The 27,376-nt window shown below is 36.5% G+C and overlaps 1 protein-coding gene across 47 annotated transcripts in view; it reads left to right on the top strand.

Moving 5' to 3' along the window:
- The window catches only part of SLMAP (sarcolemma associated protein), a 156,536-nt gene that overhangs the window by 110,003 nt on the left and 19,157 nt on the right, over nucleotides 1-27,376 (top strand). For 16 of the 47 annotated variants that reach the window (XM_004018363.6, XM_060402310.1, XM_060402303.1 and 13 more), the window contains 5 exons: nucleotides 155-217; nucleotides 15,734-15,793; nucleotides 21,093-21,173; nucleotides 21,392-21,451; nucleotides 27,013-27,135. In XM_004018363.6, the coding sequence (XP_004018412.1) occupies nucleotides 155-217; nucleotides 15,734-15,793; nucleotides 21,093-21,173; nucleotides 21,392-21,451; nucleotides 27,013-27,135 (387 nt within the window). The remainder of the gene's footprint in view (nucleotides 1-154; nucleotides 218-15,733; nucleotides 15,794-21,092; nucleotides 21,174-21,391; nucleotides 21,452-27,012; nucleotides 27,136-27,376) is intronic. The other 31 variants (XM_004018364.6, XM_060402318.1, XM_060402311.1 and 28 more) reach the window with 4 other exon arrangements.

Genomic DNA, 27,376 nt, shown 5'->3' with positions numbered 1-27,376 from the left:
CTAAAATATGTCTGCTATTAGATATAGTAAACCTTGATTAACCTTATTCAATTACCCATGTTAGTACAAACGTTTTAATTTTCCTACCTTTGCTGTTGGTTTTCAAAAACAGCAACAAAGACTATATCCTTAAAGGTGTTTCTTTCTTTATTAGAGCACTTGCTTTCAAAGAGTGGCGGGGACTGCACTTTTATTCATCAGTTCATAGAATGCCAAAGTGAGTACAGAGTATTTTTCACATTGATTTTAATTAAGTCAGGGTCTAAATTGAAAAGTGAGAGGAAAATGAAGATCTCCATGTGTTTGTTATGGTAGAAGTGCACAAAGGCCATCTTCAGACAGCAGTGATTCTTTACATACTGTTTCTGTTTCCCTCTTGTGAGAAAAGTATTTCTCTTACATTTGCTTTCACAGATGGAGGTGAGCATTTCATGTTCCTCACACACACACACAAAAAGATGAAGTTTCAAGCTTTTTAATTAAAAGTTATTATTGAGTAGCGAATAAAACAATGTCGAGGAACTAAATGTCTGGCTACTTAAGAGACAATAATAACGTTCACCTGTTTTACTGAAGTTCTACTTCTATCACAGTTTCAGATTTTGAGTTCTTAGACAAATTTCTTAAACGATTAAATGATGTCATAAAAATAGTGCTTTCGTTTGGGCATTAGGATAGCAAGAGCTTTCTAAGAGAAGAAGTAGTAATAGATTGTCCTTCAGTGTGACACCTACTGCCTACCCTGGAGAAGTTGTACAAGGCTAATTTTAATAATATTTTAAAGATAGACTGGTTGGCTTTTGAGGTGATCTATACCTCTGCTGAATTCTGAATAAAACAATTGTGAAATCCCTCTTACTTGAAAATCATGTGACTGCTTAAATCTGTAACAATCACAAAGTTGTCTTAGTTTCTTAGTAATAATTACAGGTCACTATATGTAGTAAAAATTTATTGATGAAATTTATACTTTTTCCTATCAGACATACACTTTGTCAGACTCTTTTTTTTCCTTTCTGTTTGCTCTCTCTCTTTGAAAGGAGTGGTTTTCCAAATATTTCTGAATTCAGTTGATGGGTGTGCATGCATGTATGGTTACTCTCCCACCCTCTGTTCCCACATAGCCAATCTGAAGAGCATTCATGGATTGTAAGAGTCACACCTGGTAATTATAGCAGGCACAAATTCAACAGATCAAATATTACACTCCTTAGAGTTGCTTTAAGGAAACCTGAAATTTCATTGAATTGTTTTAGAAGAACTGTGTTTGTCCATTTTAGAGATTATAATATTGAATGTAAGCTTAATACTACTTTGAGCCAGGTTTTGTAATAAATGTGGTATATTTCTTTGTTCTTTAACAGTTTTTTGATGAAGCGAAGATTAGTGCATCTTTTTGTTACCTTCTGATTACTAAATCTCACTTTTATAGGCAGTTGATACAAGGATTTGGGCAAAATAATTGGTACCCACTGAAACCAACTAAAAGTAGAATATATGATCTAAAATATGAATCTTTAGGAAGATTTTATACTTAATTTTGTTACATGTGACCATTTAAAAATATTTTTATTTTCAACTTTTGGGATTCATATTTGAACCTAAACAAATAAGAGCAGAGAATTATCAAAGTAATGTTTACTAAGCTACAGTTGGCAAAACAATTTAAAGTATTATTATAAAATGTATAAAATGTGTAGCTTTAATTTTAACACAGAGCATTGTTCTTTTTAAAGAAAGAAAAAGATGTTTGGATATTTTTTTATTGAGTCATAATTACAGAGATAAACATTCAGAGATTAAACAGAAGTTATATAAATTCTGGATTGCAGCTATCCCTTCCGTGGGGATATCAGCCAATAAGGTTATGTTTACAAGGAGTAAGTAATGGCATGGGAAAGTGCTGAATGTGGTAGGTACATAGAGGGGAAAATGAAAATATAAAATCCTGTTTTTGTGGACAAAGAATGAACCAAAGAACAGAAAAAATAAAATACAAGCATTCCTAGACATTTGAATCCACTGAGTTCTTAAGTGTCTAAGAAGTGTGGGTTGTGAGTTCAGCTAGTTAGGGGTATAGCTTGTTATCTGAATCCATTTGGTTTCTGAGCTTCCATGGCAAGTAGCAAGAATTTGATTAATGAGGATGCCTGTGGTACCTCAGATTTTCCAAATCTGTTTGGCTCCTTAAATTTGGATAGCTGGAGCTGGCGTAGTAAGGGTCACCTCTGGTTTGATTTGTTCTCATTTCCATTATGTTTTGACATTTTTATTGTTTGATGACAAGATGCCATTGTAGAAATTATTGTGCCATAATAAGTATTATGGCAAGCAAAGCAAATTCAGCAAAAATCTTACTGAAGTGAACTTGTGAAACAATTTTGTATGATTTTTTTTTTACAAGCACACATAACCTTTTTTGCCATTATTTTCTTTAATAGGCATCTTGAACTGATTTATAGTCTTGAACAAGAAGCATTTATTCTGTGAGCAGTAATACTTTATATTCTTGTTTCCAGTCTTTTAAAAAGTGAATATTAAGAACCTGGCTTTCATTATTTACTGTGCTTGTATCGTGTAAATTCACTTGATGTTTTAAAAATTAGAAAGCAAATAGTTTACTTTGATAGGGGTTATCTTGCCTATTTTAAACATATTGACAAGGTTTTTTCAGTTTATGTGTATGACTCCATAAGAGAACAACTTGATTGTTGGTTCTCTCTGTTTATAAGGTGATTTTGAAGAAATTAAATGAGTCAAAATACACTTCAATTTGTTTTCCTTTTATGGTAAAAACAGACTGTGCTCCTTTTAATTCTCTTTTAAGAGAAAAGCTTTTAATCTCCAGCACAGAGATCGGATTTTGAACAGATTTAAATATAACCTTTTGCATAATTACAGAACTGTGAAGTAAAATTTCAGTATAAAAATACATCATACAAAATCTAGGATAAGTAACGTTAGTAAAACTTGCTATTAAAGTTCTAGCAAGGTCTCTTCTTCAGAGATTCAGGCATGAAGTTTGGTTTAAGCAGAACTCCACATTCCATGTTCCCTGCAAATTTTAGTCACTCGAGGTTTACCATATAAACTTGTATGAATACATTGAGACCTTTGTGTGCTTGCCAAACATGCTTTCTGGGTTAAAAATTGTGTTCTTTCTCACTCTGTGTAATACACATCCTGTGAATTCTGCTGCTTGATTAACTTGTGTGCTTAGTGAAAGGATGAAAGGTGAAAGGTAAGCTAAGGATGTAGAGACCCGCCACCAGTTGGTGGGCATGAAGTGAAAAACAGCCTTTTCTGGACTGCTGCCCGCCTCTTTAATTTCTCTTGCTACTCTTTGTCACAGCAGCTGGATGCCGGAGAAACTTTGCTGAGATCTGCTTTATGGAGACAAACTGTCCCTTCCCCACAAAGACATGTCCGTTTTGATGGAGTTAGAAGTCCCATGACATAAGCCTCATGTCTTTGTATTCTTACAGAATACTTTCTATATGACTTAGTTGTTTTTCTTTTTTCTTTCTTTTTTTTATTTTTTCGCCGTGCCTCTTGGCATGTGAGGTCTTAGTTCCTCAACCAGGGATCAAACCTGTGACCCCTACGTTGGAAGCATGGTCTTACCACTATACTGAAAGGGAAGTCCCAATAGTTTTTACTATTATTAGGCAAAAGTCTCATTCTCTTAATATTTCATAGTTTATTTCTACTTGTTTATTTCCTAATTTTAAAAGTGTGTTTTTTTTTCCCTCCTTACCTCCCATCCCATTTTGACATTGCAGTCACAATCTGTGTATGATTTTCTCCTTCCATCCTCCTTTCTCTTAGGACTTTGCTTTGACTCAGAAATTGCCTTATTTGGAGTAATGCTTTGAATCTCTGATGCTCATGTGATTGTTTACTTTTCATCACTCTATGATATCAGCCTCTCTGAACAATTTCTGGCTTATTCTGATTGCATATTGTACTTGAAACAGTTTTAAATTTTCATCTTTTAAACTGTTGTTTCTCTAAGCCAAAGCAGTTTATTTATGACAAAGAATAGAAAATGCTTGGTGTGGTTCCCTGCTCTTGTTAGTTAATGTTCCCATTATAGGACAGTCTTGAGTTTAAACTAGCTCATTTTTTATTTCTTTGTTCTCAGAGTAGTTGTTCAACTTAAGATATATTGGAAGGTTTTTATTTGTTGTTTACTTGTACCAACCATTTCCCCAGTCAGCTAGCTTTCCAATATTTCTGCCAGATTTTCTCTCAATATAACTGCACAGAAGATAGTCTTAAATTCATGCCAGTAACGTTTTGATACATAGACTGTTCCTTTTAAAAAAAAAATCTGTTTCTGTATTCTTGAAATTGGTTCATTTAATTTTAAATCTATCCTTGAATTCCAATCTTGTTTCCTTTTTTTTCTTTATTCTTAGGTTTTAAGACAAATAGCTTTTGGAACTGTTTTTATAGAAAAAAACAATAGTAATAGTAAAAAAACAATCTTCTACAATAGTAATTTTATTTTGCTGCAGAAAGTAATAACCTTGTGAAAGTCTGTATTATTAAAATTTGCAACCTCTCAGAATCAGTCTTTGCAGTAATAATAAAGCTTTCTTTCTACTATGTGAGCTGCTATTCTCTGAAGGGAAATAAATTGTCAGCTTGATGTTGAATGCTATTTGTTAATTTTTACTTTCTGTCTTTTAAAATAATACTTATTTATTTGGCTACCTTGGGTCTTAGTTGTGGCGGGCAAGCTCAGTAGTTGTTCCATGTGGTCTCTGGAGCACGTGGGTTTTAGTTGCTCCATATGGGATCTTAATTCCCCGACCAGGGATCAAACACGAGTCCCGTGTATTGCAAGGTGGATTCTTAACCATTGGACCACCAGAGAAGTCCCTGGTTATATCTTGATGTTAATTCTAATCTCAGTTCCTAAGCTGTATTTCCCTTTAATGACCTTCTAGGTAACTTTAGCTCATTTTTATTTGTGATGTAGAGTTGGATCAAAGGAACATTTATGTGAATTCTGATTTGATCCCTCATTGGCAGTATGACTGGGTGGTATGATCTTTTCAAACCTGTTTCCTCTTTTATAAATGGGATGTTAGTACCTATTTCGTAGGATTATGAGAAATGAGACCATATTTACTAAGTGCTCTAAGTAATGCCTGATATGCAGAAATACATGTTACCTAGAAGGTAGAAAACTTTCTAGGAAGCATGAGGCAGGGTTTGGAAGATCATTGTCAGTGGGAGCTTTCATGTTGAAAACTTCTTTTTATTCCCATTTTCAAGATAGGGAAAGCTAATTGATGTAGCTTTATTGTTCCTGTTAACGTAATAGGTTTCTGACAATCTAGCAGTGGTCTAACTTTTAAATTACCAGTATACATGCCATTTAAAAGATTTGGTCCAAGCACATTATTTTGATGCCCTAGTCATAACATTATTTTTTTATAATGAAACCTAACTTTGAGATTTAGAAATATTCTCCAAGTTGGCATTTATTCTTCTACTTTTCTGTTTAAGGTCCCTAGGGAACTGACACCCCTATCTGATTGTCAGTGCTGTTTGAGTTTATCTTCTGCTTTCAGTTGGTTGTAGCTGTCATGTGAGGAAATTGGTTCTTGAAGAACAAGGCACAACTGTGCTCCTGTTAAGCTTCTTTTGTTTGCATTGTTTCTCATTTTCATTCTGTGCCACATAGTAATAGAGATACTATGTCATATATTTTTTATCAGCCAAGAAATTTTGGTTCTGTTCTATTCCATCTTTGATAGTATTCAATGGTTTTTTACAATTCTATCATGTTTTCTGACTATACAAAGTGCTTTGGTGCTGGTTCTCAAATGTTGTCAAACTTATTAAAAACATCAGTTCTACTCCTTGGTAGGTTCTCTGCAGAAAGGCATATGTGTATGGATCAGGTACAGATGCAAGAATGTTCACAGCAGCATTATTCTCAGTAGTTCAGAACTGGGGAAAAACCCTAAAGATTTTCAGTATTCAAATAGTTAAAAAAAAAAAAAAAAACGCTGAGGAATATAGGATGAACAAAGTTCAAAAGCACTAAAATTATATTATTTAGTCACACATATTTGAGTAGTATGACTCTAAAGAAATGTGAGAAATTAGGTACCATAAAAGTTGGGATGGTGTTTACCTTTATGGGATTGGAAAAGCAAATGTGGAAGGCTTTGGGGGTGGGGATTAGGTTCTGTTTCTTAATTTGGGCTGTAGTAATACAGATGTTTTCTCTTTAAAAGAAAAGACTTTATTAGCCTGTCCACTGTGTTTTATGCACCTTCCTGGATGCTATGTTTTATACTAAATATGGTTTAAAATAGGGGGAAAATGAATAATTACCTCTCTAAAGTAACACTCAAAAAGAGGGAGTTTATTTTTAAAAAAGATCTTCTTTATCTTTCAGTTGTGCCAAGGGAAGTAGTTCTTTCAAGACCTGCAGTTATCATTACAAGGAAGTTCTGTTTTGCCTCTGAGGAGTCTCTGACTTCCAGTAATCCTAAAGAGTTGAGGTCTCCACTCCAAGTTTGAAAACTAGTAGTCAGAAACCTTTTTGAAGACAATAATCTTTTCCTTAATATTTTAATTGCAGGGTACTAGTGATTCACTGGATTTGATCATATAATCTTAAATAATTTCAGTAGTGATAATAGCAGAGGTAATTATTATTTAGCACTTAATATTGATGCTGTTAAAAACTTTTTTAATGTATTTAATCCTTAGTTGTTTTTTTTTAATCCTTAGTTTTTTAGAATGAGGAAAGTATTCAAATAATTTTTCCAAGTTTGATCTCTTTAAAAATAAACACCTAATTTATTCATCCAGCAAGTATTATTAAGCCTCTTACTGTGTGTTTACCTGGCATTATTTTAGCTGTGTGGTGTATAGAAATGAACAAGACACAGCTAGCTTTGCCTTGATGGAATTTACATTCTCTTGAGAAAAAAAAATTAATAGACTAATAATATGTCAAGTAGTGATAAGCCCATTGAGAAAAATGGAAGATTATAAGGCAGTGAAAGTCACTCAGTTGTGTCCAACTCTTTGCAACCCCACAGACTATACAGTCCATGGAATTCTCCAGGCCAGAATACTGGAGTGGATAGCCTTTCTCTTCTCCAGGGGATCTTCCCAACCCAAGAATTGAACCCAGGTCTTCTGCATTGCGGGCGGATTCTTTACCAGCTGAGCTACAAGGGAAGCCAAAGAATACTGGAGTGGGTAGCCTGTCCCCTCTTCAGAAGATCTTTCTGACCCAGAAATCGAATGAGGGTCTCCTGCATTGCAGACAGATTGTTTACCAACTAAGCTATCAGGGCAGTTTAGTTCAGTTCAGTCACTCAGTTGTGTCTGATTCTTTGTGACCCCCATGGACTGTAACATGCCAGGCTTCCCTGTCCATCACTTAAGTCCCAGAGCTTACTCAAACTTATGTCCATTGAGTTGGTGATGCCATCCAACCATCTCATCCTCTGTCATCGCCTTCTCCTCCCACCTTCAATCTTTCCCAGCATCAGGATCTTTTCAAATGAGTCAGTTCTTCACGTCACATGGTCTAAGTATTGGCACTTCAGCATCAGCCCTTCCAATGAATATTCAGTACTGATTTCCTTTAGGATGGGCTGGTTGGATCTCCTTGTAGTCCAAGGGACTCTCAAGAGTCTTCTCCAACACCACAGTTCAAAAGCATCATTCTTTGGTGCTCAGCTTTCTTTATAGTCCAACTCTTACATCCATTCATGACTATTGGAAAAACCATAGCTTTGGCTAGATGGACCTTTGTTGGCAAAGTAATGTCTCTGCTTTTTAATATGCTGTCTAGATTGGTCATAGCTTTTCTTCTAAAGAGCAACCATCTTTTACTTTCATGGCTGCAATCACCATCTGCAGTAATTTTGGATCCCCCCAAAATAAAATATGTTACTGTTTCCATTGTTTCCCCATCTATTTGCCATGAAGTAATGGGACCGGATGTCATAATCATAGTTTTCTGAATGTTGAGTTTTAAGCCAACTTTTTCACTCTCCTCTTTCACTTTCATCAAGAGGCCCTTTAGTTCTTCACTTTCTGCCGTAAGGGTGGTATCATCTGCATATCTGAGTTATTGATATTTCTCCCCGCAATCTTGATTCCAGCTTGTGCTTCATCCAGCCCGGCGTTTCTCATGATGTACTCTGCGTATAAGTTAAATAAGCAGGGTGACAATATACAGCCTTGTAGACGTACTCCTTTCCTGATTTGGAACCAGTCTGTTGTTCCCTGTCCAGTTCTAACTGTTGCTTCTTGACCTACATATTGATTTCTCAGGAGTCAGGTGAGGTGGTCTAGTATTCCCATCTCTTGAAGAATTCTCCACAATTTGTTGTGATTCACACACTCAGAGACTTTAGCATAGTCAATAAAGCAGAAGTAGATGTTTTTCTGGAACTCTTGTACCTATCAGGGCAGCATGTGGAATTTGAACAGATTTGGGATTAAGCTGAGTGAGTTGTACATGCTCTGGGGAAAGAGTGTGTGAGATGAAGAAAAACCACATGAAAACCCAAGGCAAGTCTAAAGGAGTATTAATAAAACTGCCTTTAAGAAATAAACAAAAGGACAGAGAGTAAGTGTTTTAGGCTTTGCATATTAAAGGGTCCCTTTTATAAGTACCAACTCTGCCACTGTGGTGGAAACCAGCCATGGACAATATGTAAATGAAGGAACCTGACCGTGTTCCTATAAAACTTGATTTACCAAGCAGGCAACAAGCTGAATTTGGCCCTGTAGGGCCGTAGTTGGCTTATAGACCTTGTAGATCATGGTAGGGATTTAAGATTTTGTTTTAAGGATGATAGAGTTTTGAGCACTGTGAAGAAGGCTGAGCGCCGAAGAACGGATGCTTTTGAACTGTGGTGTTGGAGAAGACTCTTGAGAGTCCCTTGGACTGCAAGGAGATCCAACCAGTCTATTCCAAAGGAGATCAGCCCTAGGTGTTCTTTGGAAGGAATGATGCTAAAGCTGAAGCCCCAGTACTTTGGCCACCTCATGCGAAGAGTTGACTCATTGGAAAAGACTCTGATGCTGGGAGGGATTGGGGGCAGGAGGAAAAGGGGACGACAGAGGATGAGATGGCTGGATGGCATCACTGACTCAATGGACTTGAGTCTGAGTGAACTTTAGGAGTTGGTGATGGACAGGGAGGCCTGGTGTGCTGTGATTCATGGTGTCGCAAAGAGTTGGACACGACTGAGCAACTGAACTGAACTGAATGTGTGTTTATAATTTTTTGAAGAAGGTGGTACTTCAGTCTTCAATATCCTAGAGAAAGATAGAAGTGGCTTTTAGAACCTTTGTTTATTCTGTTTCATTATTTGCTATGTTCGTATAACAAGCATTTGTAGAACCTGTATTATGTGACACAGTTGTGTTGAGAAATTTATTAATAATAAATTCATTAATTTATTAAATTATTATTAAATATTTACACAATTTAATATTAAATTTAAAATAATATTAAATTATTATTATTTATTATTATTAATAATAAGATACCTTGCTGCTTTCACTAGACCTGAACGATTTATCTTGGTAATCCACGAAAAGTACCTGGCACTTTCTGATGTATAGTATTTGAAGTAATGAGTATATTCTTCAAAGAGTTTATCATATGGTGGTAAAGATGCTTAATAGAGACACTAATGAAGAGCTATGGAATGGGAGAGGAGAGATACCAGATTCATCCCAAAGAAAGGAAGAGAAGACAAATTCAGTTTTATGGGATGAGATAAGCTCCTGTGAGATTTCTGGGTGAAGATGTTTGAGAAGTAGTTAGGCATCAGGGTTTTGGAATGTAAGAGAGCGAGAATGAGACTAGGCATCAATATGTAGAAATTATTCAAGTGTCAGTTCAGTTCAGTCGCTCAGTCATGTCCAGCTCTTTGCGACCCCTTGAATTGCAGTATGCCAGACCTCCCTGTCCATCACCAACTCCCGGAGTTCACCCAAACTCTTGTCCATCGAGTCGGTGATGCCATCCAGGCATCTCATCCTCTGTCGTCCCCTTCTCCTCCTGCCCCCAATCCCTCCCACCATCAGAGTCTTTTCCAATGAGTCAACTCTTCGCATGAGGTGGCCAAAATATTGGAGTTTCAGCTTTAGCATCATTCCTTCCAAAGAAGACCCAGGACTGATCTCCTTCAGAATGGACTGGTTGGATCTCCTTGCAGTCCAAGGGACTCTCAAGAGTCTTCTCCAACACCACACTTCAAAAGCATTAATTCTTCAGCACTCAGCTTTCTTCACAGTCCAACTCTCACATCCATACATGACCACTGGAAAAACCATAGCCTTGACTAGACAGACCTTTGTTGGCAAAGTTGTCTCTGCTTTTGAATATGCTATCTAGGTTGGTCATAACTTTTCTTCCAAGAAGTCAGCGTCTTTTAATCATGGCTGCAATCACCATCTGTAGTGATTTTGGAGCTGAAAAAAATAAAGTCTGACAATGTTTCCACTGTTTCCCCATCTATTTCCCAAGAAGTGATGGAATTCAAGTGTGGCAGGTAGTTAATGCTATTAAAAATTTTTTTGAGATCTCAGAGACTAATTTCTCTTTTCTTGCTTGATAGAAGTATAAAATACTCTGCTTTCCCCCAGTGCAGACAATGCTGCATTGGAAATCTTTATACCAGCCTCTCTCTTTCCAGTGTGATGTGTAGAAGAGAGGTTGTGGTGTCAAAGGGCCTACACTTTCAGCATTGGGATAGTTCCTGCCAAATTGCCCTCTAAACAAAATATTCATACTGATTTACACTTCCCCTGAAAGGACAGGAAGCTACTCATTTACCCACCCCCTCTCAGTCAGTACTGAAATTCAGTATATTGCCAGCCTGATGGGCAAATAATGCCATGGTATCGTGTTAGTGGGTAGATCATAGATTTCTCAGGTTTACTAGACATTTCCATTTCTTGGCTTGTGAGTTCTGTGTTCCTGTTCTTTGCCCTTCTTTCCCCTGTGTTATTTGACTTTCTGTTATTAGTTTTTGGAAGGTGTCATATCTTTGTTTGCCTTCTTCACAGGCCCTTTCCTCATTCCTTGCTGTGTTTTTTGCTCTGACTGCCTTCTGACATACTGTTGTTTATCTCTTTATTGCCTGCCCTCCGAGCACCATTAGAATAAGAACCAGGAGGGCAGGGATTTTGTCATTTGTTTATTCTAATGTTTCCAACACCTGGGACAGTGCCTGGCACATAATAGGCACCCCCTAGTTAATGGTTCGATGAATGAATGAAGTGATTAGTAACCTATATCTGTTATTTGTTTTTCAAATATTTTCCCGTGTTTGCACTTCCTCTTTAGTTTTGTTTTTGGTGAGTTTGATCATGTAGAAAAATTTAACTTATATGAGATCATACCTATTAGTTTTTTCACACATGACTTTTGAAGTCTACAGTTCGCCTACCCCCTTTTTACCCCTTTGTTCCCTTCATTCACTTCTCCCACCTCCCACTCCCCACCTCTGGCAACCACCAGTCTGTTCTCTGTATCTATGAGCTTGTATGTTTGTTTGTTTTAAATTCTACATACGAGAGAGATCATGTGGTATTTGTCTTTCCCTGTGTGACTTTTCTTGGCACTGTGTTAGCACTTAGTGTGCACTTAGCACTTGGTATTAGCACTTAGCACTGTGCTCTTAAGATCCATCCGTGTTGTCACAAATGGCAAGACTTCATTCTCTTTTATGGCTGAATGATACTCCATTATATATATATGCATGTCCATTCATCTGCTGGTGCCTTATGTTGACTGTTGCAAACAATGCTACAGTGAATGAGGGTGTGCATTATTGTTCTTCCAGTTAGTGTTTTTGTTTTCTTCAAGTAAATACCTAGAAGTGGAATTGCTAGATCATATAGTAGTTCTATTTTGAAGAATCTCCATACTGTTTTTCATAGTGGCTACATCAGTGTAGATTTCCACCAACAATGTGCAAGGGTTCCCTTTTTTCCACATTCTTATTTTTTCTTGTCTTTTTGCTGATAGCCATTTTAACAGATGTGAAATGATATTATCGTATGGGTTTGGTTTGCATTTCCCTGATGATTAGTGATATTGAGCATCTAGTGATATGTGTGCCTATTGCATTGCCTTTCGCTAAGTTGTGTCCAACTCTTGTGACCCCATGGACTGTAGCTGGCCAGGCTCCTCTGTCCATGGGATTCTCCAGGCAAGAGTATTGGAGTGGGTTGCCATTTCCTTCTCCAGGGATCTTCCTAACTCAGGAATTGAACCTGGGTCTCCTGCATTCCAGGCAGATTCTTTACCAAATGAGCTATGAGGGAAGACCCCATGTACCTATAGGCCATCTGTATATCTTCTTTGGAAAAATCTCTGTTCAAATATTCTGCGCATTTTTTAATGAAATTCTTTTTTGCTTTTTAACTTGTTCATACATATTTAGATCGTAATCAGAAGAAAAAAGTCAATGAAAGCCTGAGAAAAAAGGAATGAGCAAGCACATACAAGAAGTAGGAGTGAGTCGTATCCTAGAAGCCAAATGAAAAGAGTTTTTAAAAGGAGGCAGTAAACTTTTGATAAAGTATGATGAATGGGTCCATTCACAGTAAAAGATAAAAGACATAAAACACAAGAACAGAGAGAATGAGAGTAGAAGCTTACTTTAGAAACATAAAACAGACAGTAGAGTTAGAGATTTTGAGGTTGGAGATTTTAGAGGATGGAAAGAAAATTCTTAATGAGTATGCAGTTTTCTTTTGAGTGATAAAAGTATTTTGGAACTAGATGAAGCTGGTGGCTCCATATTATAGTGAATATACTAAATGCCACTTTATTGTTCACTTTAAAATTAATACACTATGTGAATTTAATCCCAGTTTTTTTTTTTTTTAGAAAAGACCATATACTGAGGTATATGAAATTTAAGAACACCAGGGGTAAAGAAAAGATTCTGAAAATTTCCAGGGAGAAACAAAGTATCTCATACTGTATTATTAATCATAATAAATTAAATAATAATGTAGTGATAAACAAACCCTGAAATCATAACAATTTAATTCAACCATTTACTTTTTTTTTTTTTTTTGCTGTGTCACAGGCTTGTGGGATCTTAGTTCCCCAACCAGGGATTGAAGCCAGGGCACAGCAGTGACAGCCCAGAATCCTAACCTCTAGGCCACCAAAGTGAAAGTAAAAAGTGTTAGTTGTTCAGTCGTATCCAACTCTTCGAGACCCCAGGGATTATAGCCCACCAGGCTTCTCTGTCCATGGAGTTTTCCAGGCAAGAATACTGGAGTGGGTTGCCATTCTCTTCTCCAGGGGTCTTCCCCACCCAGGAGTTGAACCCAGTCTTCTGCAGTGCAGGCAGATCTTTTACCATTTGAGCCACCCAGGAAGCCCGCTGGGCCACCAGGAACCTCACAAATAGTTCCTTTTCATTTATGCTACATGTTCATGGTAAGGGAGAACATTCTGTTCCATATTGTTACTCAGGAATGGAGATTGACCTGAGCACTTTGTTTCTAGAGTGGGAAAGGAACAAGTGTAGAAAAGTCCTGCTCTCTTTTAAATGCTTCCGCCTTGGCTAGAACCAATCACATGGACCTGCTTCAGTTAGGGACTTGCAATGTACAGTGTTCTCAGATGCCCAGAAAGGTTAGGCAAACCAGGCACTGCTGAGCACAAGAAATCTCTACCACGCATACTGAGGACCAAGGGTCTGACTGGCAGTAGGCTTACCTTCCAATCTGAAGCTAGAAGACAGTGAAACGATTTTTTTTTAAATTCTGAACAATTTTTCCTGTGAAGTTTTGTGTCTGTCAAACCATCAGTCAAATGTGAGCATAGAACAGTAGCATTTTCAGAGGAGCAGAGTTACAAAGCTTTTACCTTCTATCCATCTCTTATCCAGAAATTATCAGAGGCTATGGTACACTAAAATAAGAACAAAATAGGAAGAGGAGGATTTTCCTGGTGGCACAATGGGAAAGAATCTGCCTGTCAGTGCAGGGGACACGGGTTCAATCCCTGGTCTGAGAAGATTCCACGTGCTGTGGAGCAGCTCAGGCCATGTGCCACAACTGCTGAGCCCGAGCGCTGCAACTCCTGAAGCCTGTGTGCCTAGAGTCCACGTTCCCCAAGAGAAGCCACCGCGATGAGAAGCCCATGCACCACCACTGGAGGGTAGCCCCCACTCTCTGCAACTAGAGAAAGCCTGCACACAGTAACAAAAGACCCAGTGCGACCAAAAATAAATAATTAAAACCAATGTTTGGAATCTGGGAGCAAGGAATTCTGCACAGGATATAACTCAGACTGGAGCAGGAAGGTGAAAGGACTAGGGGAAGGGAGAAACAGGAATATATGATAGATTGCCTGGTATGTTTGATGATATTGAGAGTTTTAGGGTTCTGTAAGAGCTTGGGCTATGTTTGAGATATATTTTTTAAAATTAGCAAAACAAAAGAGGACATTATAAGTTATAGAAACACTAAATGTTGTATAAGAAGAAAAATGTAATTATGGTATATAACTCAGATGCAAATAATAGTCATAAATTCTGATCACAGATGGACAAAATGTAACTCTTATTGAGCATATTAGAATATGAGAGCTTACTTGTCTGTAAGAGATTATCAGTAAATAATGCCTAAAATGGAAAAGTTAAGAAATAGCAATATATTACTTAGAAATGTGAATGTAAATACCAAAATAAATGACTAAAAGTTGAAAGTTGTTGTCTGTGGGAAGTGATTTTTCAGGAATGGAATGGGGTAAAACAGAGGCTGAATAAAACATCTTACATTATATATCTTGTAAGATTAATGCCTTTTGAAATTATCTAAATTTATGACTTTGTCTTTTCTTTTTATCAAGGAGGTAGGAGCAGACAGTGCCGCATGCCACACAGAGCCTATATGAAATGAAAATTATCAGTGACCTCAGAGCTGTTCAGTGGTGGGGTGATGGGTCTAGACCAACTTGCAGTGGGTTGAAGGGTAGAAGAATAGAGAAATTATTTCAAATACTGCAAAAGTGTAAACTGAAGGAGACCAAGTGACATACATCATCAGATAATGGGATATATAGAATTAGATATATTATCCTCCCAACCGGAAAGGTAGAATATGAAAATCCAACTTTAAATAAATGATAAAGAAACCACACTATACAGAGAATGAATGCCACATAAAAATTTTTTTTAATTTATTTAAATAATTAGCTCTTCTAAAATGATTCATTTTACTGAAACATGTCATACAGACATCTCTGCTAAATTTTATCAACAGGGAAAAGTAAGCTGTTGGTATGATTTGTATTCTTTATCTAAATGAAATACCTTCCTAGAATTCCTTTATTTCAAGTTAATATTGTTGACTTAAAGAGTGTTGCTTTGTTTTTTCTGAGTCTTTTAAAAAATGCAAGGCTACTACAATAAGGTGAAAAAAAGATTTTTAATAATAAAATAAGGCAAAAATTAATGAAAACTGAAGACAGATTGTTTCCCTACTCTCGGGTTTCTGCATTAACCTGATTCCTCTAGTATAGTTCAAGTTCTCTTAGTTCCCCCTTCCAGGTTCAAGTTTTTGTTCAAGCCTAGTCATGGGAGTAATGCTATCATCTTTAAATTTGGTCATGGAATGTGTTACACTACCCTGCTCAGGGAAGTGCTTGCTGCTCAGTTTGGGCTTGGATAGTAACGTTTATTTTCTTTGGCAGAGAAGCTGATCGTCGAGGGGCACCTAACCAAAGTAGTAGAAGAGACAAAGCTTTCAAAAGGTTCGTTTTCTGTGGGGTTTCTGTGGCATTTTTCTGTGGGTTTTGACAACTCTTGGATATTGAAGGTTAGTGTACATTTCTAAGGTCATAGCACTTTATCCATCAGTTTATGTCTTATAGCTCACAATCCAGTAACAGTACCAGATAATAATATAAAACAGTTGGAATTCTCTCTTAAGAAGGATATGTTCATTGAAAGGTTTGTTTTTAAATGGGTATATATGTGTGGGGTTTTTTTAATGCTTGGAATAGGTTTCATTAGCTACTAAAGATTTGTTGTGATCTCTGTCTCACTTCCAGCATTATTTTCAGCTTTGATCTAAAATTTTTAATCAAATAGAGTGTAAATCTTGTTTGAAACAGATGAAAAGTGTTTTCAGTTCTCTTTTTCTAGTTATTGTACATTTAATATTTGTTATGATATTTAATATTATCTTAATTGCTAGCATCTCAGTTTGGTTTAAACAAAAGTGGTTATGTAGAACCTTACATTTTGTGATGAATAGTCCTATAATTGCTTGAAGTAATTTATTCTGTTAATTATTTTCTATAAAAAAAATTGTCAGACCTTAGAAAAGAAAAGTAAGTTTTAAAGCATCATGTTGTCAAGTCACTTTTATGTGTAGGGAAATTGGGCAAATAAATTTAGTGGAATATGTTCATTATTCCTTCTAGGACTTTTATCAGGAGAACATGTCAGTATAAAATTTAAAACTAAATTCAAAATCATTTGGGTCAGTTAAAACAATGAATAATAAAGGGTTGCTATAATCAGTTTCATTAATTCTGTTTTATGACAGTAACTGGATCTATTTGGCTTTTAAAAATATTTAAAAGGATAGTGTTATCCCAACTATCCGGTGGCTTCCATTTGGAATTTTGTGCACGGCACATGCCATATTTGGGGAAAGAATGCGTAAAATATGCATCACTAATATTGTTCTGGCAAACAGGCATTGAGTTTCAGAACAGTGAACTATTTTTAGTACGTATGGCAATTTATTTCATCTTATTAAAGTGAGATGAGAACAGATTTTAAAATAGCTTTTACTTCACCAACTAAATACCTATTCAGATTAGTTGGTTAAATAGCCAACACTTTGATGTAATGTAGCCTTAAAAAAATCAGTGCTGCTTTTAATTAAAGAAAAGTATATTGCTACTTTTGTGCTTCTATTTAATGCATTATGAATTAGAATTTATTTCCTTGAAATTACATGATGTCATTTTTGGAAAAGAAAATGTAATTATTTCCTTTTGAAATCTGGCTAAAAATATGTATTGAAAACTTTAAGAGCATGCTTAACAACTTACTAGCAGTTTCACTTCTGAGTTTTTATCTTAAAAAGGAACAAATTGGACAGATGTACAAGGACGTTTGTATTGTTTAAAAGCAAAAAGAAAACATAAGCATCCAGTAATAAGGACATTTATTAAATAAATTATAGCAAGTGTGTCCATGCAAATGAATAGAATACATCCTTTAAGAATGGTAATACAAAAAGTTCCTTGGCAGCCTAGTAGTAAGGACTCAGCACTTTCACTGCCAGGGTCTGGGTTCAGTCCTTGGTTGGGGAGCTAAGATTCTGCAAAGTCTAGTGGCACAACCGGAAAAAAAATAGGGAAAGGATGAATGCTAATACAAATATAAGTTTTATATACCCAGAGATTTTTCTGTCAGCTGTCAGCATTTTACTGGCACTAACCACAGTTGGCATGCAGAGATATATTAATCCCTGTAACAAACTAACATGGCTGAAATAAATTATATTTAAATGCTTTATATCTGGCTATAAAGTATTTTCTTTTAGATATGGCTGGATTATTTTATTTTTTAAATACTTTAACTGGTGATGTTTTTAATAGAATTTTCTGCCTTGAAAAACATCAGTTGCTAGAAATTGCCAGTTACTAGTTGTTACAAGTCTTGGTGGTATTAATGTTTCCTTGAGGTATTTCACCTAATGCAAAATGCAGTTGTAGGTTGCCCATGCCTTCTATTTAAGCCCTCACTCAACTTGCAGTCATTTTATGTTTATGGTAGATTTGTCATGAAATTAAAAGATGCGTACTCCTTGGAAGGAAAGTTACAACCAACCTAGATAGCATATTCAAAAGCAGAGACATTACTTTGCCAACTAAGGTCTGTCTAGTCAAGGCTATGGTTTTTCCAGTAGTCATGTATGGATGTGAAAGTTGGACTGTGAAGAAAGCTGAGTGCCAAAGAATTGATGCTTTTGAAGTGTGGTGTTGGAGAAGACTCTTGAGAGTCCCTTGGACTGCAAGGAGATCCAACCAGTCCATTCTAAAGGAGATCAGTCCTGGGTGTTCTTTGGAAGGACTGATGCTGAAGCTGAAACTCCAGTACTTTGGCCACCTCATGTGAAGAGTTGACTCATTGGAAAAGACTCTGATGCTGGGAGGGATTGAGGGCAGGAGAAGAAGGGGACGACAGAGGATGAGATGGCTGGATGGCATCACCGACTCGATGGACGTGAGTCTGAGTGAACTCCGGGAGTTGGTGATGGACAGGGAGGCCTGTTGTGCTACGATTCATGGGGTTGCAAAGAGTTGGACATGACTGAACGACTGAACTGAACTGAACTGAAAGATGGCCATAGAAAAAAAACAAGAATTTGTCAAACAGCGGCTTTCAATTTCAGGTTCTACCAGCCACTGGCTTTGTGCCCTTAGGCAATTTACTTTAGTACTTTAAATCTCAGTTTCCTCATTTATAAAATGGGATCAACAGTATATAACTTACAGGGTCTTTTGGAAATTTAATGACGTACTGTTTATAAAGCAGGAAGCACCTTTCTGTTAGCAAATATTAGTTCTTCTCTCCCCCTTTGATTCTTGATCATGCTTTCTTTGCAAATAATGGTTCCAGTGGTATCAGAACTGGCCTATGTTTGTTTTGCCCATCCATTGTTATGTCTGCTTGAAGATATAGTGAAAGCAGTCACTTTATTGTACACTTGCCAGTTTGGGAGTAGTTTGGTGTTGATGTTGATAGCGTTCCATTTACCCCTCTTATATATACTATTGCTGTGCGTTTTAATAAGTAAGTACTGCAGAAAAAATCAGCTGGTTCTGTGGTTCATGGGGTCACAAAGAGTCAGACACAACTGAGCAACCGAACTGAACTGAATGAATTTTAATATAGGGAAGTTGGGTGCTGCTTCATAGCTGAAGAGTAGAGGTTTTAAATAGTAGAGACTCTTGTCACTCATTTGTTGTGTCCTGTTCATCTTGAATAGATTTTATTTGCCTCCATATAATAACTGTAGTGTCAAGATACAACAATGATGCCACTTGACTTGACTTGCAGTAAACTGTGTCTTTAATCATCTCTTTTTGGAGCACCTCCTACATACTGTGCATTGTTTGGACTGAGGATGTAGCAGTTAACAAAACAGACAAAGATTCCTGCACTCATGGAGCTTATATTCTACTAAGATCTTAATGGAAACCTCTAAGGCAATTTTACCTTCCTAGCTACTGTTCCAAATAGGAAATAAAAGTTGCTTGTAAGCCAGAAGAATATGTCTGAAAATACATTCCTCTTGGTTTACCTTGATACCTTGATCATAAAATTGCCAAGAATATTAAAATTAGAAGTCTTTTTGTCTTTTCCATTCTGTTCCTACAGAATGGTTTCTTTCCTTTCTATATATTGATAAGATGTATTCACACCTCCCTTATTTGAGACTGTAACTTTGTGATCAAAACTAGTACATTCAGAAATGTCTAACTAGAACACACTGTGAATGCACACTAGAGGTCTCAGATTAGATTCCCATCGGCCTCAGCGATTAGGAACTTCATGTCTAATCCAAGCTCATTGTCTCTCAGCAGCTGGTCTTTGATTAGAAATGGCAGTGAGAAAAGATGCAAAAGGCCTCTTATAATCCATCACTCATTATACAAATTAGCCACAAATTTAGGCTATTCTTATATGGAATAGCCAAATAAGTTATATTTCAATATTGTATTAATAATTTTGACAGTGATAGTTTCAGATATGTTTCTGACTACTTCTCAGATGAAAAATATCTCTTGATTTAGTTGATTATGAAAACAATATATGTTCACTCTAATTTTTCACACAGTTTATGACAGTGTGAAGTTAGAAAGTAAATGTGCATCCCTACCTTCAGAAATGACCATTGGTATCTCTGTGGTAGATCCTTCTAGACTTGAATAAATACAAAACAAAAAATTCATAGCTAAACGTTCAACTCTTTTCAGTCTAAACAGAGTCACATTATACATAACAGACTTTACTTTTACTTAATAGTAGTGAATCTATCTTGAACATTTTCCATTCAGTAATGAACAATGCTGCAGTGAATATCCTTATGGATATATACTATATGTTGTCTATTATTTCCTTAGGAAAAAGTACTAGAAATGGATACCCACATTTATGTTTTTGATACAGATTACCAAAAACAGTATAGTCAAGCGCATGACATTGTAAAAAGTAATTATATATCTACTGAATTTATAATCTCATTGAGGAAATAAGATATATGTATATACAGAGAATACCATAAAACAGAACATGGTTAATGATAAAAACATATGTCCCAGAGAAGATACAATAAAAAAGGAGCAACGTACTGGAGAAATGAAGACTTCCTTAGAAGTGATGGGCTTAAGCTATATCTTAGTATAGATTGAATAGGCCAAGTAGTGAGAATGGTCCTTAAGTTTAAGGAAATATCAATTTAAGCAAAGAATTTAAGGCTTGTGGTTCAGGTACCGTTGCGTTTTCTTTAGATATAAAAGGCTGTTAATGTTCTTTTTGCAGTGTTACTTTTAATTTTAAAAAATAATGGTAATTTTTAAAAGAGTTTTTGTTATGAGTATAAATATTACTAAGGCAACCTAACTAGTGTTTTTATATAATAGAATCATTTTCTTTCCTCATCTTCATACAATGTCCACATTGTCCTGGAAATTTTTGCTATATTTGTTGCAGTTCTCTGAATACTTTAGCAAAGCTTGCTTCATTTTTGTTTCCAGTTGGCCAGTGGACAGCCTTGAACAAAAGCCCCAGCCCTCTGCACAGCAGTCATGATCCACATTATAATTTAATCTGAGCTCCGTGTAATAAGCAGCATTCCATTTGGGACTAGAGTGGTGAAGAAGTAAGAGCTTCAGTGACCTCAGTTAATTTTAAAAGTATTTTGCATACCAGTAGATTTAGAGCACGCATAGCCTGAAGCAGTTTTACTGATACAAGCTTTTTTAATTGTAACATGATTCTACTTTTTTTTTTCCTACTTGTTAGAAAACCAGGCAAGAGTGAAGGAATCCGACTTGTCAGATACCCTGAGTCCAAGCAAGGAGAAAAGTAGCGACGACACTACAGGTGAGTTTTAACCTAAGGTTTATAACTCTGCAGATGTTATTGTTAGTTATTGTTGCCTACTAAGCAGTTTAGGTATGCAGGTTGGTGTGGGTGGAGATTTCAAAATTCTTACAATGATCCAAATATAATAGCTGTATAAGTTTCACTTACTTATTTTGAAAAGGATAGCTTGCTGATAGAGTTTACTGTTTATAATTCTCTTTTTTCCCCCTCTGTAGACGCCCAAATGGATGATCAAGATCTAAATGAACCCCTTGCTAAAGTGTCCCTATTAAAAGGTACTTTAACACGTTTTTATGACATTTAAACCAGGGCATTGGATTCACCCTTGCCACAAATTCAGTTCCAAGTATTACATGATGTTTTAAGTTTTAGTTAAAAGAGTAAGATAGCTTGTCTACAGTAGCAGAAACTAAAATTTAAAATGTTGATGTTGGTGCTTAAATACTTTAAAGAAAAATCTTTAAATTGTAAAATAATTTGTGTCAATCAAAGTTATTTGTAGGGCAAAGCAGTAAGTGGTAGAATATGAAATATAGCTGTGGGTTTTTTGTGTTTACCTTGATGTCTCTGACAAGAACTCTATCATTTTTAATGTAAATTAGAAAAAGTTAAAAATATTAACTTTCTTGAAAGAACTACCTATTTAAGTGCCTTAGGGTGTCTTTTTGATAAATCTGTGATTGCCAGCATTTAGTCTCTTTTATAATTGCTTTATTATACACAAGAAAAGTTGACATATAAGTCCAGCTCAGTATGTTAAGCATTTTAGTAGCAATGGACCAATACCAGGCAAGTCTCAGAAATCAGCAGCAACAGCAGCCTGTGGAGGTTTCTTTGTATAGAAATGCCTTTGCATCTGGCTGGGCTCTTAAGGGATTGCCCAATTCAGACCCTAGCTTTTGGATTATATAAAGGGAGCCTTGGGCTTCCCAGGTGGCACAGTGGTAAAGAATATACCTGCCAAAAAAATAAAATAAGATAAAAAAAATTAATAACAACAAAAAAGAATACAGCTGCCAGTGCAGAAGCTGCAAGGGATGTGAGTTCAATCCTTGAATCAGGAAGATCCCTCAGAGGAGGATATGACAACCCAGTCCAGTATTCTTGCCTGAAAAATTCTGTGGACAGAGGAGCCTGGTGGGTTGTAGTCCATGGGTCACAAAGAGTTGAACACAACTGAGTGACTGGATGCATGCATGCACATACATGCTTACACACACACACACACACACACACACGGAAGCCTTGATTTCACTCTGCATGATCATGCTGCTCTCCTAGCTACATAACAATTAGAATTGGAAGTGATTAGCAAAGAGGTTACCCAGATTCTCTTAGAATTCCTTGATCTGGGCATCATGGCCTTCTCTTTTCTTCTCCCATGGATCCTGAAGCTGACATAGCTGTTTTGAGCCACCTTTGATTGAATTCCCTTAACAGGAGAAGTCCTGAAGATTACTGGTCCAGGGAACCAGTTGCCAGTCTGTGTTTAAGTATGATCATAATTTCCAATATTCTTCCTGATCTATACTCTTCTCAGATGACCTCTGGTGTTTGAGACGTGGCTTTTCTTCTTCTTCTTCTTCTTTTTTTTTTTTTTTGGTGGAAAAAGGCAAACAGAAGTTTAAAATTAGGAAAGTGACAGATCTAGCCAAACCTTGAGAGTCGCAGACAGTAGCCCCTTTATTTTATTCAATGAAACCCTATGCCTGGCTTCGTGAACCATTATCTTCAATTTTCATTATTTCCCTTTTTAAAAAACAATCTTTATTTAGAATTATAATACTCTCTGTCTCATGTTAGTCATATAGGATTAGGAAAGGCATTCAGAGTAGATTAAGCAGTCATCATGAGCTGTAAATGAAATGAGTAAACAGTAGTAATTTTCCTTGAAATATTATTTTTAGTCAACATATGTCGCTTTTGAAAGAGAAATAAAGCTGTGGCTTAATCCACAGTTTTTTATGTACTTGAAATCATTTCCTTAAAAAAGGTAAAAAGAAAACTGGAATTCAGACCAAGTAGTATCTAATGCAGTTTTGCTTCCTTTAGGGAACCATGCCAGAGACCTCAGTGGTTTCAAAGTCTGATAAGACTGTCCTTGGCATTTGAGGAGTTTCTAATCAAACTGGCAACAGAAGAGGTATAGGTGATAAGCTGTTTCTCTTGGTTGTTGCCATTAGGAGTCAAAGGGAAAAGAATGTCCAGATTATATATTTGTTTCTTTTTGTTTATCTTAGAAGATGGGGAAGAAAGGCATTTCATGGAAGAAGTATCATTGCAGTGACTCTGAAAGTGTCATACCACAAAAAAGCTGAACTTGAATCTAGTCAGGATTCTAGATTCAACTGCCAACTTGCAGGACATGTAAAGAACAAGGGGCATAGTGTACATGATATGGTAGACAGTGTGATGTTTCTGGTTTGGCACATGTTGAACAGTAAGGTTTTTATAGGTCCTGGTTTGCCTGAAACCATTTATCCCCATTGTCCCAGCATACTTATTAAAAGCTCTTCCTTTCACGGTCACATGTGCCCCCAGTTTTGTATTGTCACCCTTGGAACCAGAAGCAGTTGGAGTGTAAGGCAGAAACTAGGACCAGAAAATCATTTTCACTTAATTCTGTGACATTTGTTGAACCAGGAGATACAGAGATAAGACACATGAGAAGGCTGTAGTCTTATGGGAGAAGGAGACATTTTGGTAGAGTCATAAGTGTTTTAGTAGGTGTGGTGGAAACTTTGGAGAGTGCAGCTAATTTCCTGGCTAGGGGCAGAGACGGGGAGGAGCAATAGTCAGGATGGGGCTTCCAAATGAGTTCCTTAAAGGTAAGTAAGAGTACCCAAGAGTGAAAAGGGAGGCATACATGTCTTTAAAATAGTGCTGACATTTACAAATAGGACTGTTTAATATAGCAGTAACATTTACCAGTAGGAAAGTGTGGTACAGCACAGGCTGTGTCAGGCAAATGTGGAGACGGATAAGACTGGGCCAGAAAGAAATGTTTGGGAGTTCTCTGCATAGGGATGGACTGTGATAGCAAGGGAAGTTTATAGAGAAAGAAGAGCAATGGGAAGATCAAAGGAGCCAACAAAAGATCCAGTTGTCAAGAAGCGAGCCAGCTGGTCAGAAGGACTAGCAAAGTAAGAGGCTGTTCTTTAGTCCCCTAATCTGGGACAGAGGAGGCAAGAATATACACTGGAGAAAAGACAGCTTCTTCAGTAACTAGAGCTGGGGAAACTGCACAGCTACCCAGAAAAGAATGAAATTAGAACACTCCCTAATACCATACACAAAAATAAACTCAAAATGGATTAATGGCCTTAATGTAGGGCCAGACACTATAAAACTCTTAGAGGAGAACATAGGCAGGACACTGTTTGACCTAAATCAGCAATATCTTTTTTGATCTACCTCCTACAGTAATGAAAGTAAAAACAAAAACAAATGAGACCTAATTAAACTTAAAAGTTTTTGCACTGTAAAGGAAACCATAAACATGACAAAAAGACAACCCTCACAGTGGGGAAAAAATAGTTTCCCACTGACAAGGGGTTAATCTCCAAAATATACAAACAGCTTATACAGCTCAATATAAAAGTAAATAAATAAACAATTAAAAATGAGCAGAAAACCTAAATAGAAATTTCTCCAAAGAAGACATCCAGGTGGCCAACAAGCACATGAAAAAATGCTCAACATCACTAACTGTTAGAGAAATGTAAACCAAAACCACAGTGAGGTATCGCCTCCCACAGTCAGAATGGCCATTATTTAAAAATCTACAAACAGTAAATGCTGGAGAGGGTATGGGGAAAAGGGAACCCTCTTATGTTTTTGGTGGGAATGTAAGTTGATACAGCCACTATAGAGAACAGTGTGTGTGTGTGTGGTTAGTCACTAAGTCATGTCCAACTCTTTGTGACCCTATGGATTGTTGCCCATCAGGCTCGTCTCCCTGCCTTTTGTGAATAGGGCTGCAATGAACAGTGAGGTGCATATATCTTTTTGAATTATGAATCTCCATTTTTAGTTTTTTAAGGAGAACAGTATAGTGTTCCTTAAAAACCTAAAACTAAAACTACCATATGACCCAGCAGTCCCACTCCAGGTCATATCCCTGGAGAAAACCATTGTTCAAAGAGATACATTCACCCCGGTGTTCATTGTACCTCGGTGTTCATTGTAGCACTGTTTACAATAGCCAGGACATGGAAGCAAGCTAAATGTTCATCAGCAGAAGAATGAGTAAAGAAGATGTGGTACATATGCACAATAGGATATTACTCAGCCATAAAAAAGAGTGAAATAATGCCATTTGCAGCAGTGAATGGGCCTAGAGAGTATTATTTTAAGCAAAGTAAGTCAGAAAGAGAAAGACGAATACCATATCATTTATATGTGGAATCTACAACACAGATGAACATATCTATGAAACAGAAACAGACTCACATACAGAAGAGACTTGTAGTTACAAAGGGGAAGGTAGAGAGGGGAAAGGAAGGATCAAGGGTTTGGGATTAATCAATGCAAGCTATTATATATAGGATGGATAAATAACAGTGTCCTGCTGGGTAGCACAGGGAACATTAATCAATATCCAGTGATAAACCATAATGGAAAAAATAGGAGAAAGAATATTTGTGTAACTGAGTCACTTTGGTATACACAGAAATTAACACAACATTGTAAATGAACTTAAAAAAAAAAAGATAAAGGCATCATGACGCTTCCTACTTTAATACTCCTAAAAAATAAGGACATTATCCTGTATACTGACAAATCCAGAAGTGGGCAGCTAGAACCTGGGCAGACTTCCATGTATGATGCTGAAAGAGAAATTTTGTAGTTGCTATGATAATGCACCTGCCACTGGAAAAAAATCTTTCTCTTGCTTTTCCTCCACCCTTACCATGACTTTGCAAAGGAAGAATTGCTAGACTGGCTAAAGTAGATGAACCTAGAGTTAGAATTTTTGACAGGGAGAAGTAAGATATGAGGATGAAAACACATGTTTATAGTATCTGAGACCTACTGTGTCTGCATCATGAAATTTTATTTTTAGTTCTTTTCTGATGGATTGAAGTTGTTATGCCTGAGCTATCGTAAACCAAAGTAATAGTCGAATAATAGAATAGTGATAGAATAATAGAATATACTAGAAGAGTATGGCCCACCTGATGATGCATTTATTTCAGGCAGGGTTCAGTAGTAGAAAGTTTAATACAATGAAAGACGAGCAGAGTGACTAGAGAGAAAAGAGGGAGCGAGCTTTTTTGAGATGTAATGCCAGTTCTAATGTATTTTGATAACATCACTAGGTTACATTATTTAATAATTAAATATTTACTTGTTATGTATGTGACATTGAGGAAGCAGTGACGACAGAGTACGCACAGTGGAGCTTTCAGCTTAGTTTTTATTTTGTATTCCACAACTGGGGAAATCATGCTAAAATGTTTTTTCTTGAGGAAAAGTTTCTTTCTGTTTTTCCATTTCCAGTTAAGTTACAAGTGAAAAATTTCTGACCTGTTAGCAAGAAATTTCAAAATTCTGCATAACCCTTACATAAGTGAAACATAATTTATTATATACTAGTATATGTTTTATAGTACCATTGCCATTAATTACTAAATATATATTTAATTGTATTTGTGCTCTTTCTCTAGGGTAAAATGACTAAAATGCTTAATATAATTTGCTTCTAAATTTTATTAAACTTGTGCTGTGTTGTTAACTATGCATGTCTAAACATGAGAAAGATTGCTAATCTTTGGTTGTAGAGATTATGATATCATACTAACTCTTGCTTTTAAAATAAACATATTTTTGTCAGATGACTTGCAGGGTGCACAGTCAGAAATTGAGGCAAAACAAGAAATTCAGCATCTTCGCAAGGAATTGATTGAAGCCCAGGAACTAGCTAGAGCAAGTAAACAAAAATGCTTTGAACTTCAAGGTGAGATCAAGATTACTTTGACTCTTCAGGGGATGTGAAAGCAACAAGATATTACTGAATGGCCCCAAGTCCAGAGACATGGTTATCCTCTTCCGAATCCATGACTTTACTAGATATGTGATCTTGGAACTTTACTTATCCTCTCCAAGCTTATGATTCAGATCAGTATAGTAGAGACAGTTACAGTGGTATGACTTTCTTCTGAAGATCAAGAAAGACCTGTTACAATGAAAGATCTTAA

Source organism: Ovis aries, chromosome 19 (genome assembly GCF_016772045.2).
Source record: "Ovis aries strain OAR_USU_Benz2616 breed Rambouillet chromosome 19, ARS-UI_Ramb_v3.0, whole genome shotgun sequence".
Taxonomy (NCBI): Eukaryota; Metazoa; Chordata; class Mammalia; order Artiodactyla; family Bovidae; genus Ovis; species Ovis aries.
The sequence above is the reverse complement of the archived record's forward strand: the minus strand, read 5'-3'. Positions and strand labels throughout refer to the sequence as shown.